Source organism: Puma concolor, chromosome D4, assembly GCF_028749965.1.
Source record: "Puma concolor isolate L17-30 chromosome D4, mPumCon1.1.hap2, whole genome shotgun sequence".
NCBI classification, from domain to species: domain Eukaryota; kingdom Metazoa; phylum Chordata; class Mammalia; order Carnivora; family Felidae; genus Puma; species Puma concolor.
The window spans coordinates 73,609,341-73,628,215 of record NC_141679.1 but is presented as its reverse complement, the minus strand read 5'-3'; the positions used below and the strand labels follow the sequence as shown (position 1 = coordinate 73,628,215).

Below are 18,875 nucleotides of genomic sequence, written 5' to 3'. Positions count from 1 at the left end.
CCAGGGAAACAGAAAGGAAGAAAAGGAAAAGGAAGTATATTGGAGAAGGAAGACAGAACCCACACCTTCTGGGACTCCGGGTCCTAATCTGGGAGAGGCCAAGAAAAAGGAGATGGGACAGACTGAATGAGTCAAATGTGTGGGGTCACGAGACTCCTCCAGGAATGGGAAAATCACGTCTTGACACCTGAGTGAGAGGAAGGGCGTACCAGGCCACTGCTGCATTGACGCACACATTGCCGGTGCTCACCTGAACCTTCTCTGGTCCTTTCAAGGTCTCCGTAGAACCTGGCTTCCATGGTGACCCCTGAGGAGGGTTTGTTCTCGAGGCCAGAAAGTCATGTGCTATCCCAGCCCTTGGACTTCCCAGCTCAGCGTGCGAACCTTCACACCCCTTTGGCTGGAGTGGAACACGTCTCTATCTGTACCTCACAACTACAGCTCTCTGAAGGCTGCCAGAATCAGCCCCCGAGGGTTCCACAGATCTACTCTCTGCACTAAAGGGAGAGAACAAAATGTGTTCCCATCTGGTAGGTGCAAATGAGGTCATGTTAACAGTTAACGATTCAAATGTCACTGGTTCTTGTCCTTCCTGCTCCAGCCCAGCATTCTCACCCGAAAATCAACCTCAGGTTGGTCTGGCAGGGGGATGTCTTACCTGGCTGTGTTGGCATCCTTACTCTCCTCTCTCCTCCGGGGCTTCCTCTCAGCTGGAAGTTTCTGCGATTCCATGAGATCTGTGAGGAGGGTAGTAGAATCTCCAGTACAGGAGCTTGTTGCTGTTTTAAACTCTTCCTTATAGAAAATTTCAAGCATATACAAAAGAACGTTGGTATAACAAACTCTCACACACCCGTTGATTTGCTTTAACCATGATCTACTCTAAGCCAATTTGTGTATCGCCTACATTTCCACCGACTCTTCCCCTCTGGATTATGTTGAAACAAATCCTTAAATCTTTTAGACTATATCTCAAAAAGACAGCTCTTAAAAAAAAAAATTGAATGCAGGAGTATTTAAACCTTGGTTTATGTGTGTAAAATGCTACATGCATATATGCATTTTCCTGAGAAAATGGTCTATAGCTTCCATTACATTTTTATTTTTTATTTAAAAAATTTTTTTTAATGTTTATTTATTATTGAGAGACACAGAGAGTGTGAGCAGGGGAAGGGTAGAGAGAGGGGGAGAGAGAGGGGGAGACACAGAATCTGAAGTAGGCTTCAGGCTCTGAGCTGTCAGCACAGAGCCGACACGGGGCTAGAACTCACAAACTGTGAGATCATGACCTGAGCGGAAGTCAGTTGCCCAACCAACTGAGCCACCCAGGCACCCCAGTTTCCATTACGTTTTGTAAAACGTTTTAAAAATCATTGCTCTAGGGGTGCCTGGGTGGCTCAGTCAGTTAAGCATCTGACTCTTGATCTAGGCTCAGGTCATGATCTCACAGTTTGGGAGATTGAGCCCCACGTTGGCTCTATATGCTGACAGTGTGGATCCTGGTTGGGATTCTCTCTCTCCCTCTCTCTCTGCCCCTTTCCTGCTCTCTCTCTCTCAATATAAACAAAATAAAAACTTAAAAAAAATCATTGCTCTAAGTAGGATAATGACAAGAGAGCCATTGTGCCTAAGGGTCAATAATTTTCAGTGAAACAGCTTATCTTTTCACCCTTATCACCATGACACCCATATGGAAAGATTTCTCAGACGCTCATTTCTCAGGAATGATTTAGAGCTACAAATTGTCTATTTTAAAGGTATTCAGGATTAAATATACTCTCCCAAAACCAAAGATAATAATTTAGAAAGCAGAAAAACAGTAATCCGAGGCATATACATAATGGTGGATATACTGTCATCTATAAGGCCTTTCCAAATGGGCTCCCAGCTGCCCAGTGAAGAAATGCAAGTTGGAGAACCAGAGAGAAGGTCAGTCAGAACAATTTCACTCAGGGCATTAGCTCAGGAGCATAGCATATGGGCAAAGAACTGCTCAAAATGTCCTTACTTTGCAAACCATGAAGAACATTACTTCTAGGAACGTGATATGAAAATAAAAAGCATTCAGAAGCCATACATACTGCTAAGTTTAAATAACTAAGTTATTTTAATAAAACAGACATAAAATATAGATTAAATTTTTTATTTTCAAAAATCTGGGGTAAACAGTCAAGCTGCACATACATAAACCAAACAACAACAACTTAAAACAAAACAAAACAAAACCCAGAACCTTGCAAACTGTTACCAGACTAATAGACTATCAGCTAGAGGGCTGGACTAGATGAACAGGAAAGTCTGTCTCACCTCTGACGTTCTATGACAGAAGACAGATGCCACATGTGATTTCCCCCACGTGCACGTGTGTGTGTGTGTACATGTACAGGCATGGGGGGGGGGTAATAAAAAGTTGAAAAGTGGTACATTAAAATCATTCAAGTTACTGACCATTTCTTATGTGATTCAGGATGATGTTTCCAGTGTTAAGAAATGATGGATATCCTCCTCTACACTAAGAAAAGAAAAACACATCCAGAATAGCGAAAACATTAGGACACAGCTTTGTTGTTATCATTTGGAACATACAGCCACATAGAAAATATTTAAAATGTTAAATAAAAGCACTGCGTTTCTCATTTAAGCAGTTACAGTGAACAGACTTTTGTCAGTCACAGCCAAGCAACAGGGGACCTTGGAAAAGGTTACACTTGGAACCTATCCAAAAGAGACTCTCTCCATCTGGAAGAGGTTTGCTGTGCTTCAGAATGGAAAACTAAGCAAACGCAAAACAACCTATTAACTATTCTATTGCTAAATTTAAAGCAAATATGCTTGTCGTGTTGAAAATTTAATTTAGAGTTTAAATTGCAAGGAAACTTGGGGCACAGATAAACCTTTATACTGTCAGGAAGGAACTGAGCATTAAGGCCAATGATACTCAACATTCCTGGGTCTTTTCAAGTCCTTCCAGTGCAAGCGAATGAAAAACCAAACCACACAACCCAGCTTCAGTTCTAACGTTGACATTAGACTCCAGAAGTAATTAATTAGCTTTTTTTTTTTAATGCTTCTATTCCCTTAATACCTGAATTTAAAACTTCGAGCACAGCTAAAGAAGTCACTCTCACTGCCCCAGGCCAGCTTCCTGCTGTTCCAACTGGACCACTCTTGTATTCGAAAACAAGATTTGTTTTCCCTGGTCTCATTTTAAAACACAGATATAGATTCTGTAATTTTCTACCTTGGCACCTGTTAGTTCTGAATTAGAGGAGCAGGGACAAGCACATGGGATGGCCTCAACAAAGGTCTAGTTCAGGCTCTCAGACCCCAAAACAGAAGTGGGGACCCCTTTGCCTTTTCTCACTTAGAAGCAAAGGACTCTCTCAGAATAGTGTTTTAGGTGGTAGCAGAGGAAATTGAGGGCCATTTAAATTTTATTTGTAAGGAATGTATCTGAATTTTCTATTTATACTATAATGAACACTGCATTACTTCAGTAATAAAAATGAAAAAACACAATGCTGTCAAACGGCAATTATTTTCAGGTACATTTTCTTACATTAGGGAAGCCCATTCATGCGAGGACCTAGGGCACTTTCAGATATGTGGCTTCTAACCATGTTACCTATTTAAAAGCATATATTTCCTTCTTCTGGTGGGTAAATGATCTGATATTTAATACCCCAGAGTCCCTTGAAATTATATTAAGCAAAAATTGCTTTATAAACCAAACTTTGTAGGCTAGAATAGTACATAGATGGTTTATTTCCTGAATGCTTGTCATAACTAAAAATCCTTTCTGTATCTTAACGTGTATCTAATTCCAAAATTCCACAACGTTTCCCCTCAAAATTCCCTATAGTTTCCTGGCATTTGGTGCTATAGAATAGAAGGTTGAAGCCAGAAAGCTCTTTTGTTTTCTGAGAGGCAACTGGTGACTTTCTGGCTGGATATGCCTGCAGGATTCTTCATTCTCTGTCCTTGGTAGTTTGACATTTTTTTGCCAGGGTGTGCTTAGGTACAGGTCTCTTTGGTTTTATTTTATTTTATTTTTTGACCAGGAATGCAGTGAGTCCTTTCTAGTTTTTCCATCAGGAAAGCAAAACTCAGGAATGTTAGCTAATGTTCTGTCTTCCAAATCCATTAATCTCTCCCCATTGTTTTCATCTCTTCTTTCTTTTGAAAGAACATTAGGAAGAAAATCTCAAGTCTGTCCTTCACATTATTGATTTGTGTGTTTCTAAGCTCAGTTGTGTTCTTTTCTGCTTCCAGTGCGGATTGTAATCTGATGTGTTTTAGCTTCCTTGAAATCCTTCTAAGCATTCTTCTTTTTCATTTTATTCTACCTCCTTTTTCTCTGAACCAGTCCCATTCTGACATAACTTGCTTCACAGAAGCAATTCTTCTGTTCTTTCAGTTACAACAAGAAGAGCCCTACACTTTTGTTTCTTGCAGGAGACCACTTTCATGTTCAAATGCTCTTGGAAGCTGTTTATTTCACCTGGTTCAGTCATTTTTTTTATATACCCCGTGTTGCTTTTTTTTCTCTATACTCATCCTTAAATATGGTCGTCTCTTCCCAGATCCAGGACTTGCCTTTGGTTGTGCTATCTGTCCACACTGAGTGTTCTGTCAACACTCTTCTGTGGATACATGTGGTGGTGGGTAAGGAGATGTGCATACTTCCAAGTCCAATTTCAAGTTTAATGCTTTTCTATTGAAGTGGCATTCTTTTCCATCCTATTGCCTGGTTTCCTGGTTCTCTGAACTGATATTGTACGTGAAAAATTACAGTATTTGCATGTTCCGCAATTAGTTGTATCTGTCCTCACCTAAAGGACATTTTTCACAGAATGCACCAGGCCTCTAAGAGATCTCTCTGCTTTCTGCTCACATTTTGGGCCTAGGGTTTGGAGTCATGGACTGAATGAGGAGGAGGTGGGGCAGGGAGAAGGGTGGTGGGATGGAGAACCTTCATGGTCTGCTTCCTGGTTAAGAGGAAGGATCAGTCAGTTATTTTTCTGGCTCGGGAGACCTGATCCTGAGCAAGGAGGCAGGACATGGTTGGTGAAGAAAACGAGTTACTAGATATCTTTCAAATTTTTAAATTCACAGTATGTCTATTTCATGACATGAAGCCAGAGAAAAAAGTGAGCTACAGCCTGGAAGATTTTCCCTCAATCCACCACCATATGCCTCATAAATTGTACCAATTCCTTCTAGATTCTAGAACTGAGATTTGGCCTTCTTTGGGGTCTCCATGAGTATTTCTTTGGGAAGTCAGGAGCTCAGTGGGGGCTTCTGACAGCCAGATGTCATTCTTCCAGATGCAGTTCAATAATTAATTTTTAAAAACCCAAATCTTCCCAGCTATGGTATGGAAGAAAGAGTTCTGGATTAATTTTCTAGTACTGAATCTACTTACTGTCTTGCTGATCTTCGATGGCCCCTTAAATATCTCTGGGCTTCAATTTCCTTATAGGTAAAATGAGGGAATTTGACTACGTGATCTCAGAGGTACTTACAGCCTATTGTTTTTTAAGTCTCAAAACAGAAAATAAAAATGCCCTGATAAAGGAAAGAAGAATACAAAACAAAAGACTAAGGTAAGTATATTTTGCTATGAGGGTGCTTTACCCTAAGGATTATAAAAATCCTTGGACACCAAAATTAAAAAGCAAAAGTAAAAAACACGAGCATGTAATTGTGACATAGGTTAGGTAGTTCTTTACATTTTATTCAGTGATAACAGTGTCAAAACAGGTGCAGTAAGTAAACTACTTGACTCTTATTAGAATAAACTGGCATGATCATCTGCCCTTTGGATTAGAGAATAGGTAATACGAGTTATTTATTGAATAAAGACAGAAACTTATCACTATGCAGAAAGTTCACAGAAAACCATCAGGCCTCCCAGGAACTACTGAATCATACTAATGACCAACAGATTAGTAAGAGAGTGCATACAAGGTGTGCCACAGTATGTCTTGAGAAATGAAGTATTCCCAAACAGAAATTGTGTTTAATTTTTTAAAGGTTCTGTGTTAAATGGACCTCTGTGGCCCTGAGGAAGACAGTTTTCTCTAATGGACTGAGCACTATATTTGAAGCCAGAAGACCCTGGGTCCAAACTTAATTTCTCCTTATTAGCTCTGTGACACTTTGGGAAATTTACTTAACTTCTCTGAGCCTTGGTTTCTCAATAAGTAACATGGGAATAATTAGACCTACCTTGCAGAGCTGTTGTGAGGTTAGATGAGAGTATGAGGCAGCTGTCAGGAAGCACTTACCATAATGTTAGTCAAATGTGAACCTTCTAGAAGCTTATTTGAACTGTAACAATAACTACAGTTAAATGCAAATTAATCATATCAGTTATATTGACTATAAAACACTTAGGAGCCCAATCTCATCTCAATGGGGGTCTATTTAAATGCTTTTAATAGTAATGTAAGCAATATGCATCCAATATAACCCAGTGATCTTTTTGTTTTGGTTTTAGTAAATATTTCCTGAAATTATTAACTTCCATATGAGCTGCATTAGATAAATAATAAAGCACTTTAATTGAGCATAGAAGTCTGATTCTGATCAACAACTAAACATGAGAAGCAACTCTGGTTTCCTTGGATCATAAAGAACTGGAAACACTCAAAATCATAACAAACTTTGCCAGAAGGAGGGGCAGCCTCCCATAAAGGAATTTTGGGAAATCCAGTGATGTCAGGAGTCAGGGATATGGAATACATAGGAATTCCCAGAGATAAGTTAATCACCCACATGCCCACATGGCGTCCTCCTCTCTCACAAAAGGAGCTCAGCCATAGGTCACCACCAATCTCTCCCTCCACTCATGGTTTTGCTAAGGTGATTAATCTATGTGGGGGAAAGAAAACAACAAAGATTTTTCAGAACACTGACTAAATACAATTGAATGTTTTTCTCCTAATACAGAGCATTAAACATCCAATCCCACAGCAAAAACATTTAAAGATATATGTGAATTTGAATATCTGTGAATTGTTAACAGTTTCTAAATGTGCATGGGCCTTTACTTAGATGAAACTGGAGCTCATGTAGAGAAGATGAGGTAACTTTGAGGTCTTTGTTGTCTGCATTTATTGGTGCCTAAAGGAAATAGGTTACTAGCTCAACAAGGTTTAGCAATCCAGATGTCAGTAAAAGCAACAAAGTGATGCATGTTGATAAGCACAATATTTAAACATCTTGTTTCCTTTATTTAAGTAATTAAAGTGTGGCCAGCATTAGCCTAGACTGAGAAAAGCAATCAAATATTCTGTTGCCTAGAAATAGCAAAAAATAATTTTAGAAGTTGTGAAAACTGAAAATTGAAGAAAACTGTTATTCTAGAAGAAAGTGTTCCGGTACAGCAAGAAACTTCTTAAAATTTAGGAGATTCACTACATGACCTTGAGGAATTAGGAATCTTGCTTCCAAGTTTTGCCACTTCCTAACTATATGGGCTTGAGGAATTGTGATACTGTTCACGCTGGAGATGATCCATCGCAACAATCCCGCTTTATTATAGTTGATGGAAGTGAGACCAGAATTGCCAAGTGAGTGGTGAAGGAGCTCCCAATCAAGTCCTCTTCCTACTACCGAAAAGGGTTTCAGCTTCTAAATGAAGGTTATTTTGTCCAGATTCTCCCAATGACGGTCTATGAACATGCTGAGAGAGTGGTATAGTGCTTGATGCTTTTAATAAGGTCGAATTTAAATAAAAATCAAAGGAATAGAATTTCACATTTCTTCAAACACCATTTAACAGTTATGGCAGATTAATACAGCATATAATCCAAGGAGAGGTGGGAAACGCCACACAACCAAGGAGACCATTTCGTTCACAACTTTGGTTAGGTTCTTCCATATTACTCCCCTTTGCAAACACACTAAACAATGCAAAAGCTTTCTCATAAAGCCTCTTAAGGCATCTCCATTCTTCACTAGTTTTTGCTTACAGCTGAGGTATCAGGGCTGGGCTGTGTTGGAGGTAGAATTTATGGGCATAAATGTGACCAGATTATCAGGTTTGTTTTCCTCTTCAGGTTTAACGGTTTAAAGGAGAGAGAATCTCCACAATGGAAGAAATAATTGATGTAATGCAGATTAGTTGAATATTATTATTATTCTTACCAAAAATTGTAGCTAAAATAGCTAACATACTGCATGCTTCCTATGCACCTAGTACGGTATTAAATAAAGCCTTTATGTTTAGCGGGATCATACCCTTCAAGCTGATTCCCTATCATCTCTGCTGGAATAAACTTCCAAGGGGAGACCTGCTAGATTCTGGAGAGGAGGTACCTAGCAAGCAGGGCTCACTTAAGAGCAGATGCAGCAGGTGCTGGGGGCAAGAGTTCACCAAAAGCACTCACTCCACAGGTACTCTCCTAATATCTGTAGCCGTACAGTTCCTGATGCAAAGCCAGAGGCAACTTGTGCTTAGATGAGCTTGTGAATTCCTGATATTCACTCCCACTTTTGAGTAAAATAAGTAAATAAAGGGAAGTGGAGAAAATGCCCTTAATCTCCCCGCTTCTTTTTCTTGGGATTCTCCTTTCTCCTGGCTTAGGCAAGAGTAGAAAATCATGGCATTCCCAGCGGGCATGATTTAGAGCTGGCTGGAAAGGCTGAATGCCAACTAGAACTAGCTACTCTGGCCCCACTTCAGATTCTCTGAGGATGGACATGGCTGTATAAAGGAATAGGTGCTTTGCCATTTTAGCAGGTCTACCAAGTGTTACCACATATAAATTTAAAGTATGTGTTGCATACACACACATCTAACACAAATACATAACAAAGCACCTAGTACAATGTGTGGCACAGAGGAGCACTTGATATGTGTTTTCTTTCTCACTTTTGCGCTCCTCAAGGGAGGCATGTAATGCACGGCATTTATGATGCTGAGATACAATTCTTTCATTCCATCAGATAGCACTGAAGATTCCACCTCCTGATTTTTTATTATAACCATTCACTTCAGAACGCTGGGGATTTATAACACATCAGATAGTGATAAGCAACAAATGTGAGGCAGAGGTGGTTATTCAGCTGATGAAAAGCCACTCTCAACAGAAAGATGACAACCTCTGGGTCAGTTATTGCTACTTACAGAAATGTTATAATCTGAAAAGATCCCGGAGATCCCTAATGGCGACTTCTTCTCATTTCTATTTAAAATAAAGATGGAGGTTTTATTCAATTAGGCTGTAGGCTCTGTCTGCCCAATAGTTCACATGGGTTATATTTCTGTTTAAGTGCAGAACTGACAGAAAATATGACCGTCTGCCTTCCACGAACAAAATAGCCTTTGGGTGTTTAGCAAACTAAAGAAAACTGTACCTAATGTTTTGTGTCTCTTTTTAAGCAAAATCCTAAAATCACTATAGGAAATCACAACAGAACAATACGCAATATCAAGTCATAACACTGATTATTCAGTATTGCCTGTTATTTATACACACATGGAGACATACCAAAATTAACCCATATTCAGGAAAGATCAACTAGTAAACAAAATTATAAATGTGCAGTTTAACTAAAAAGGGAAAAACATTAAACCTTAAGGCAGCATTGGCTGAGTCTTTTCTGGTAAGGGAAGTATTACATATTTCAATGACTGGTGAATGATATTTAAGAACGATTAATTAAAATAAATACTAAAATAATGTTTTGAAAAAGAAACAGGACTGATTTTAGGACTCTTATAAAATGAATTTATATTGGAATTTTAATTTTGGATTAGAAAGCACACGCAGGAGCATACTGGTATAAAGCTGTAGCAGTCTTTCCTCAAATACAAAATACAGATTTCTGGAAATTATTATTAATTACCACTCTTTGGGCTCCTTTCTCAGTTATCATTCAGAGTAGTTATTAGAAAATTCTGCTGATGTTTCAGCAGCATGTGTTCAGGTTGAAGTTTACCTGAGTGAAATGATTTCAAACTGCATTAACAGCCTGTCATCATGCTCTGATTCTCACAACTACGTCCAAAATGCTGAGCCTGCTTACCTGGTAGGCTGCCTACGTCATCATGTCCCAAGCAGTGGTGCCAACCTCAAATGATGACATCTACTGTGGCTGGAAGAGTCATACTTTGACAAACATATTTCAAAGCTCTTTAATGAACACATTTTGGGGTTTTCTTTGCAGCTTGCCTTGTTGGATTTTCCTGGTTAAGCTGAAAAATTACCATTAGTTGTTTTACAGATCCAGTGCTAGATGCTGACAGAACAACTGTGTGACACAAAGAACAGATTAAAGACAGTTCCAAAAAAACGTTCGAATGAAAACAGCTTTCACGTGGTACTGAGAAATAAAACGTAGGCACTTCTGCTTCAGGAGGTTTTCTTATTTTGATCACAGATCGCTTTCCCAAGCCACTTTTTTTTTTTTTTCCACTACTGGAAATTCCCTCACGATACAAACCATCTAGTTCACCGGAAACCTTGCTCTCATAAACATCTTCTGGTGCATTAATCTCTTTCCATAAAATTAAAACTGCCTCCGTTGATGCAGGAATCAAGTTGCTCCTGTGCTGACAGCAGTGGGGGGCAGCCCCCTGCCTCTTATCAGCACTACTGAGTGCAGCCCCACCAGCTTCTAGCAACCAAAGCTGCTTGCTCTGCAGAACCAAGTCATCCATCAACAAGACACAGAGAGGAGTGTCGAGTGCAATTTTTCTCCTGGAAACAGTTAACATGTCTGCCTCTCTCCTTCCAGTTCCTTACTGTGAGTGTAATTCAACAAAGTATATATAGTCTTCATAACATTCTAAAGCTACTAGGCTACTGGGAGTTTTTTAATGACTAAACAGTCTCCTTTTTCTTCCTCTTTTTTTTTTTTTTTTTTGAGAAAAATCTGTGCTAAAAAGGCACTAGATAAGATGAACTTCCTCCACTTTTGTGTATGGAACAATTATACATTGTGTTAGATTCTATTATTTAACAAAGGTGACACACATTTGGATAAAATACCCTAATTACTCAGACCCATCTACTTTCAGTTAAAAAAAAGAACAAACCCGAAGTCAAAGAAACAGCAGGTCACACTGACAGAGACCAGCCTGACCTTGATGTCACAGTCGTCCCCTGCCACCTTGGAGCTCTGGCCCTGGCCGCCTGAGGGAGCTCCCTCCCATCAGGGTAAGCAGGGCAGTGGCCTGGACCCAGGGAAGACTCACTGACAGCAACTGTGGGAGCCAAGTCTCCTAGAGACCTGAGTAAATGAGACAAAGGTGAAGTTCTCACAGTTTTCCAGCTTGACCTTCTTGGCTAAGTTTGGGACAATTCCCCGAAGAGAGCGCAGTCCCATCCTCTGTTCCTCATACCATACGCTGCCCATGTCTGTGGCCTCCTTCCTGGCTGTAAGGTAGAAAGGGGACTTGGCCTCCATTTGGGTGGGCGGCCGGTGGATGTACATATACTTGTAGAGGAGGCAGTAAGGGCACTGTTTGTGTCCCCGGGAATGCTCATGGTAGATTTTCCCATGACACACTCTAGTGGAACCACTCCGGCTCTCCCGCTTGACACTGTCTGTCCGGGCAAAATAGGGCTGGTTCTGTGGGTCTTTGAGCAGCTCAATGTCACCATACATCAGATCTGCATGCTCCTGCAGTGTCCGCATGTTCAGGTACTGGCTGTTGTACTTGACCACAGTGGACAAGAGAGTAATGGGGCTGTCATCCCCTAGACACCCTGCCTGCCACATCTCCTCCTCATCAGAAAGAGAAAAGTAGACAATATTGCGAGAACGAGCACCTGACATCCCTGCCTTGCTCAGCACCCACAGCTTCTCCTTGAGTTTCTTGGTGGAAGAGCTGAAGGTGCTGCTGGTGATGGAAAAGCCCACACCTGCATTCTTCAGGATGCGGTCCAGGCCCCGGCGGATGGCGTGCAGCGAGGTGGCCAGGAAGTCGGAGCCGTCACTCTTCTTAACGGTGACGTAAAAATTCTCGAGCAGCTCGTTCAACTTCGCCGCGGGGATCTCAAATGAGACAAACACTGAGGTTACATATTTGAGGACACCCAAAGAGCCAGACCCCTTCCTTCTCCTGATCCTCACTAGGGGCTGTATTGTGGACAAGACATTTTGTGGTCTCTAGAGGGTTGACTCCTCAGCATGAGACAGTGAAAGAACTTCAAGCAGAAGATCTTGGTTCCACGCTTGTAAGCTAAGTGTTTCAAGCAGCAAAATGGGACATAATACTCAAGACCTACTCAAAGAATTACTGTAATGCTTAAATAAAGTAGGGGATGAGGGAGCCTGGGTGGCTCAGTCGGTTGAGCATCTGACTTCGGCTCAGGTCATGATCTCGCGGTCCATGAGTTCAAGCCCCATGTCGGGCTCTGTGCTGACAGCTCAGAGCCTGAAGCCTGCTTCGGATTCTGTGTCTCCCTCTCTCTCTGCCCCTCCCCCACTCATGCTCGCTCTCTCTCTCTTTCTCTCTCTCTCTCTGTCAAAAATAAGTAAACATTAAAAAATTAAAAAAAATAAAGTAGGGGATGTGAAGTGGTTTGTAAACGGTGAAGAACACATATACACGTATATCTATATAAATATTCATATGTATACTAGTTACTGTTATTGGCCTTTGTAACTTTCACTATTCTGTTCCTCTCTGGAAGCCCCTTTTTCTCCAGAAGCCCCTTTTTCTCTTTTCCAGCAAATCATTTCCTTCTCTCTCCTTTGGGAAAATTCAACCATTCTTTCTGAAGAATTTGTGAACTAAATTTATAGACTGAATCATCCAGCATTAATTTCTTCAAAATCTGCACATACGATTGGGTCCTGCTGGCACTAAACACTGGGCCTTTAGGGAAAGGCGATGGGCATGTCTGGGTTGCAGAGCAAGTTAATGACCTTGATTCTTCACTTGAACATATCTGAATAGGTCCAGAAATATCACTGGCTTAATGACCCATAGGGTTGCAATATCAATACTTTTTCAAAAAATATGAAAAGCTTAATGACTGCACTGACAATTAGAGAGAGCTTCTCAGTTGGATGTGGTAGGAGAAGAAGGAAGCCTGGCCAGTAAGACAGCTTTATTTTCAAGAAGGAGCTAGACAGAGAAAACCAGACTTTGCTCATAGTCATTTCAGGCCGACTACACATTCTAGGACAAAAGAAAGTCTCAACAGAAAACTTTTTAAAAGTAGAAACTGTACAGGTAACACTCATTCTTCTAATAGCTCTTGGGTCAAAGAGAAAATAAAAAGTGAGTTAGAGATTAAAAATGAACCAAACTGAAAACATTCCATATCAAAATGCATGAGATTTGCTAAATACACTCTCATAACATCATACTCTTGAATGACTTTGTTAGAAAATTGTCCTGAAAATAAGCAAACTGATTATTTAGCTGAAAAAGCTAGAGAAAGTAAACCAAATGAAAAAATAATAGAGCGAATCATGGGGTACCTGGGTGGCTTAGTCGGTTAAGTATCCGACTCTTGATCTCAGCTCCAGTCTTAATCTCAGGGTTATGAGTTCAAGCCCTGCACTGGGCTCACACTGGACATGAAGCCTACTTTAAAAAAAATAGAGGGGTGCCTGGGTGGCTCAGTCAGTTAAGCCTCTGACTCTTGATTTTGGCTCCAGTCATAATCTCATGGTTCATGGGACTGAACCCCATGTTGGGCTCTGAGCTGATGGTGTGAAACCTGCTTGGGATTCCCTCTCTTTCCCTCTCTCTCTGCCCCTTCCCTGCTTGCTCTCTCTCTCTCTCTCTCTCTCTCTCAAAAATAAACTTAAAAAAACAATAGCGTGAATCAATAAAAAATAAAACATAAATTAATGAACTAGAAAAGATATAAATTGGGATAGATTAAAAAGTGAAAATATGTAGGGGTGCCTAGCTGGCTCAGTTGGAAGAGCATTCAACTCTTGATCTCCAGGTTGTGAGTTTGACCTCCATGTTGGGTGTAGAGACTACTTAAATAAATTTTTTAAAAAGCTTAAAAAATGAAAATATGGGGTAACTGGGTGGCTCAGTCGGTCAAGCCACTGAGCTCAGGTCATGATCTCATGGTTCATGGGTTCAAGCCCACAAAGGGCTATCTGCTGTCAGCATCAAGCAGACTTTGGATCCTCTGTTCCCCTCTTTCTCTGCCCCTCCCCCACTTGCATGCTCACTCTCTCTCTCTCTCTCAAAAATAAACATATTTTAAAAATTGAAAATACGTAATCTTTGGAGAGACCTATTTTGACAAACTTCTAGTGGTTGTGACAGCAAGAAAGAGAAAGAAGAAGAAAGGAAATATACATTTAAATAACATTAGGAATGAGAAAGACAGTAAACTATAGAAAATTAATCAATAATATGAAAGAACATTATATACTTTGTACATATTAACTTGAAAATCTAGGTAACCTGAATAATTTTCTAGCAAAATGCAAATTACCAAAGTTAGTTCAATAAGAGGTAAAAGATCTGAAGAGCCCCCAAAATATGGTGAATGATGGTCAGGGATGTACATCACTCCTAAGGAGTTGGCTTTATGGAGTCTATTCAGCTTTTGCATTTAAACAGTTTTGGAGCATAGGAAAAAGAAAGTTTCTTCATTTTTTTCTACTCAAAATCTAGCAGATATATAATAAAAAGTGTATGAATATAAAGGTAAACAGACAATGTTTGTTTTGCACAGTGCCAGGTTAAAGTAAGGCATGTTTAAAGTGTGCATGTTAGAACCGTGCAAAGCGAGAACAAGGCTCCAACACACGGCTCTGATATGCACGAGCAGCAATTAACATGGTACCATGGAAAACAAGGGCTGCCTCTATTATCAAATCAGATTCAGAACTGCAGGAAAGCGATACTACATCGAGACAAGTAGGGATTGTTGCAGAGTGTAAACATGATTCGGTCTTAATAAACATGTTAATATCATTGACTTACTCATAGAGAAAGTAACATGGACTTGCTGAGTACTGAAAAATGACTTCAAAGTATGATATCCATTTGAAATTTTCTTTTTTTTTTTATTTATTTTTGAGAGAGAGAGAGAGACAGAGCATGAGCGGGGGAGGGCCAGAGAGAGGGAGACACAGAATCCGAAGCAGGCTCCAGGCTCTGAGCTGTCAGCACAGAGCCCCACGCGGGGCTCGAACCACAAACCATGAGAACATGACCTGAGCCGAAGTCGGACGCCCAACCGACTGAGCCACCCAGGTGCCCCTCCATTTGAAATTTTTAAGAATTCAAATTAAGTTTAGATTGGAAGAAAAAAAATCCAATCCTCTTACTATGATGAAGAGTATTTTACAGACCAGAACTATAAATATTATACCTACGATGGAAATGTTAGAAATTTTTTTTTATAATGTCAGGAATAGGATGAGCTTGCTGAATATAATTACTGTTACATAACACACTGTTCTGGAGGTCCTAGCCAACGAGGCAAGACAAGAAAAAAAATCACACACACACACACACACACACACACACACACACACACACACACACACGTATGTATGTATATGTGTATACTAAAGGAAGACGATAAAAATATAATTGTTTTCTGATAATCTGATTGTTGGTCTAGGAAATTTCCAAGAGATTCAGCTGAAAAGCCATCAGTGGGATAGTTATATGCAAAACATAAAAATGCAACAGCTTTCTTACATACCAGTAAAAACCAGTTAAAACAACTATGACTCCCAAACTTAACTGGTTTCAGATTTTTATGTTGTCACTTGCAACTCCCTACTTGCAGGTGTTAACCTCTCTTTGTATTAGTTGGGATTCCTTTGGTTGCAAGAGATAAGCCAAATTTGAACAAGCCTTGGCAGGGATGTCAGCATTAGTGGTCTCCAAGACCATCAGGACTCTTCTCCCATCTCCGCTTCTCTGTGTAGAGTGGCTTTCTTTATATAGCTTACAACATAACCCCCCAGCACTCCCTAAGGTTTGCATCTTACAGCTTCAGGTACTGGCAATGTTCCAACCCTTATTTTCAACAGAAAAAATCTAAAGAAAGGATTCTGGTTGGCCCACTCCTGATCCAAACATCCAACCAAAAGGTAGGCTGTTGTACTAACATGATGGCTTCTTCAGTAACAATTGGGACTAGAGGAATGGCTCCTTAATAAGGGATGTTGAGAAAAAAGTCTTTTGCCTGTAGTACTTAAAAACAACACAAGACACGACAAGAAACCAACCAACCTCTGATAGCTTCCTGTTGCCCTTAGACTAAATTTCAAACTGTTCACCTTGTAAGCAAGTCTTTACATAATTTGCTTTCACCCTCTGGTACATTGTTTGCAAAGACAGCCACAACTGCTCCCCTCCCTGTTCCCACCCCTCTCTGCAATGCTGCTCCTCCCATCAAGGGGTGGAACCTATTTTTCCCATCCTTGGAATCTGGGCTGGCCATGACTTGTCTTGACTAAAGAACATGGCAAAAGTTAACTGTGTGTGAATTCCAAACTTAGGCCTCAAGAGATGCTGCTTTCATCTGCTTTGGTCTTATAGGTTCCAACAGGTTGTGCTTTCATCAGCTTAGTACATAATGTTACCAAGTGAGGAAGCCCAGTTAGACCATGTAACTGAAAGGGCGGGCCTACGCCAGCCGACTCCATCTTGTTCTGTGTCCTTCACCTTGACCACACCTCCTCCCCTTGAGTAACCCCCCCCCCCCACCTGCCTAACAGGACTCGGACCCTTCCCCAGGACCCTTCCCCAGCCAATCGGCTGAGGCCATAGCCATTACCTCACCAACTGCCCCAGGCCCCAATAAAACCTTTGTCCTTTTGAAACTTGCTCTCTTTCCCTGGTATCTCACCGCTGCGTCGGTGCAGGTAGGGGATTGAGCTCGAGCTAGCTCGAATAAAGGCTCTTTGCTTTTGCATCGGACTCGGCTCCCTAGTGGTCTTTGGGGATCACGAATTCTGGGCATAACATAACATGTGAAGCAGAGACAAGATGTCTCCCATCTAAAGCCTGCACCCACATGTTAGATACTCCAAGTGACCAGTAGAAGAACTACCCAGCTAAGAACAACCCATAGAATCATGAGCAAATAAAATGTATGTTGCTTTAAGCCACTAAGCTTTTGAGTGGTTTATTATGCAGCTATCATTAACTGGTACACACACTATTTCTCTAGCCTAATCTGCTGTTCTCTCTGTATATTATTTTCCAGCCTCACTGAACTCTGTGCCATTCACAGGAACCATTCAGGTACTCTTACGCCTCTAAGTCTTTGCACTCTACTTCCTATGTCCAGAATGCCTTTTTCTTCTAACCTTCTCTATTTGGAAAATCTCTCTTATTTCAGATCTAGCTCAAATTCTGCTGTCTACATAAAGGCTTTTCCAGCTTCCCTAAGCAAAGTTACTCTCTCACCTAGGATCCCACAACACTTAATTTAATTTTTTATTATGGCCTTCTCCATATTGCAGAGCTTCTTATCTATTTTTATGTCTGCTTCTCAAAATGGACTGAGAGCTCCCTGAAGGCAAGAATGACATCTAATACATGGCCAGGTCTTCAACACACAGCAGAACGCCTGCAATACATCAGTGATCCACAATGAACTGATAAACACAGTTAAGTCAATGAATTTACCTCACAGTCAGGACAGCCAAACTGACTTAAGATGCAAAATGTTTTTCTTGATTTACATAGAATACCACAGATTACAAAGTAAAACCACAGCAAAAGCAATTCCTGGAGAAATGTCGAGTCATACAACTTATATTGTATGTACATAAGAAACCATTCATTCTGGCCCACGTTGGCTGCCTCCTTAGTTTTCTCAGACTGAATTTTGGTTGGTGGTTATTTGTCCAGGTTACCAAGGTCTTTAAATTTGTTATAAAGACATCACATGAAACTATTTTTCTTCATTAATGACTCTGTATAGAATCACCATGTCAAAATTCACCATGGATTATAAACTTGGTTTCTTTGATGTCAAAATGACCAAAGAGAAGTAAGAAAGAGCATGTCATGGAGTTGATGACTCCAGAAAGAACAGAGTAAGAAAAGGCTGACTTGCATGGCAAGTTCCAAAACTACACAGTAATCTTTGACACTTGAAAGAGTTATAAGACAAGCCAATGAAGAGTTACTTTTGGGGAATGTCTCAAATACCCTCCGTGGATAATCTTACCTAGGAGGATGAAAAAAGTGGAGAAATGTTTATGAACTACAAGTACTCTTCTAGGAAAATAAAATGAATCCTGAAGTAACCATTGCTGACAACAAAAATTTACTTCATTCTTGCAGTTACAAAATTTTAATTTATTCAGAAAGATAAGCGTGGAACCTCAAGATGCTCTATTTTCCAATGAGTGCGTCTAGGTCATTGAAATAGCAACCTTGAGGGAGATGGGTCAGGGAGGATCAGATCACACCTGTGAAAATAACTTGTATGAAAAATACTATGTGAAACTCACACAGTAGGCAACAGAGTGAGACTGGAGGGTACACCCCACTTATTTAGATGATATTTTGAAGTCTGATTTGACTCCTTGCTTTCTCCCTTGAACAAACAACTAAATTTGAGGCTCACCAGCTACCAAATCATGATCAAGAGCTGTTACCTACCTTGTCTGCTGTCAGCTATAACTATCTTTAAAGACACATCTAGATTAAAAATATCTTGGGGTACCTTGGTGGCTCAATCGACTGAGTGTCTGACTCTTGATTCCAACTCAGGTCATGATCTTGCGATTTGTGGGTTTGATCACCGTGTCGGGCTCTGTGCTGCTTGGGATTCTTTCTGCCTGTCTCTCTGCCCCCTCTCCCATGCATGTGCGTGCACTCTCCCTCTCTTAAAATAAGCAAATTTGCTTAAAATAAGCATATATATATATACATATATATACACACACATTGAGAC

At 40.4% G+C, this 18,875-nt stretch overlaps 1 protein-coding gene across 4 annotated transcripts in view; it reads right to left on the bottom strand.

Annotated features, from left to right (window-relative positions):
* Positions 1-2,127: 2,127 nt before the first annotated feature.
* Positions 2,128-18,875, bottom strand: part of KIAA1958 (KIAA1958 ortholog) — a 162,053-nt gene continuing 145,305 nt past the window's right edge. For 2 of the 4 annotated variants that reach the window (XM_086683717.1, XM_086683716.1), the window contains one exon: positions 2,128-12,012. In XM_086683717.1, the coding sequence (XP_086539843.1) occupies positions 11,206-12,012 (807 nt within the window). In that variant the 3' untranslated portion in view covers positions 2,128-11,205. The remainder of the gene's footprint in view (positions 12,013-18,875) is intronic. The other 2 variants (XR_015242954.1, XR_015242955.1) reach the window with 2 other exon arrangements.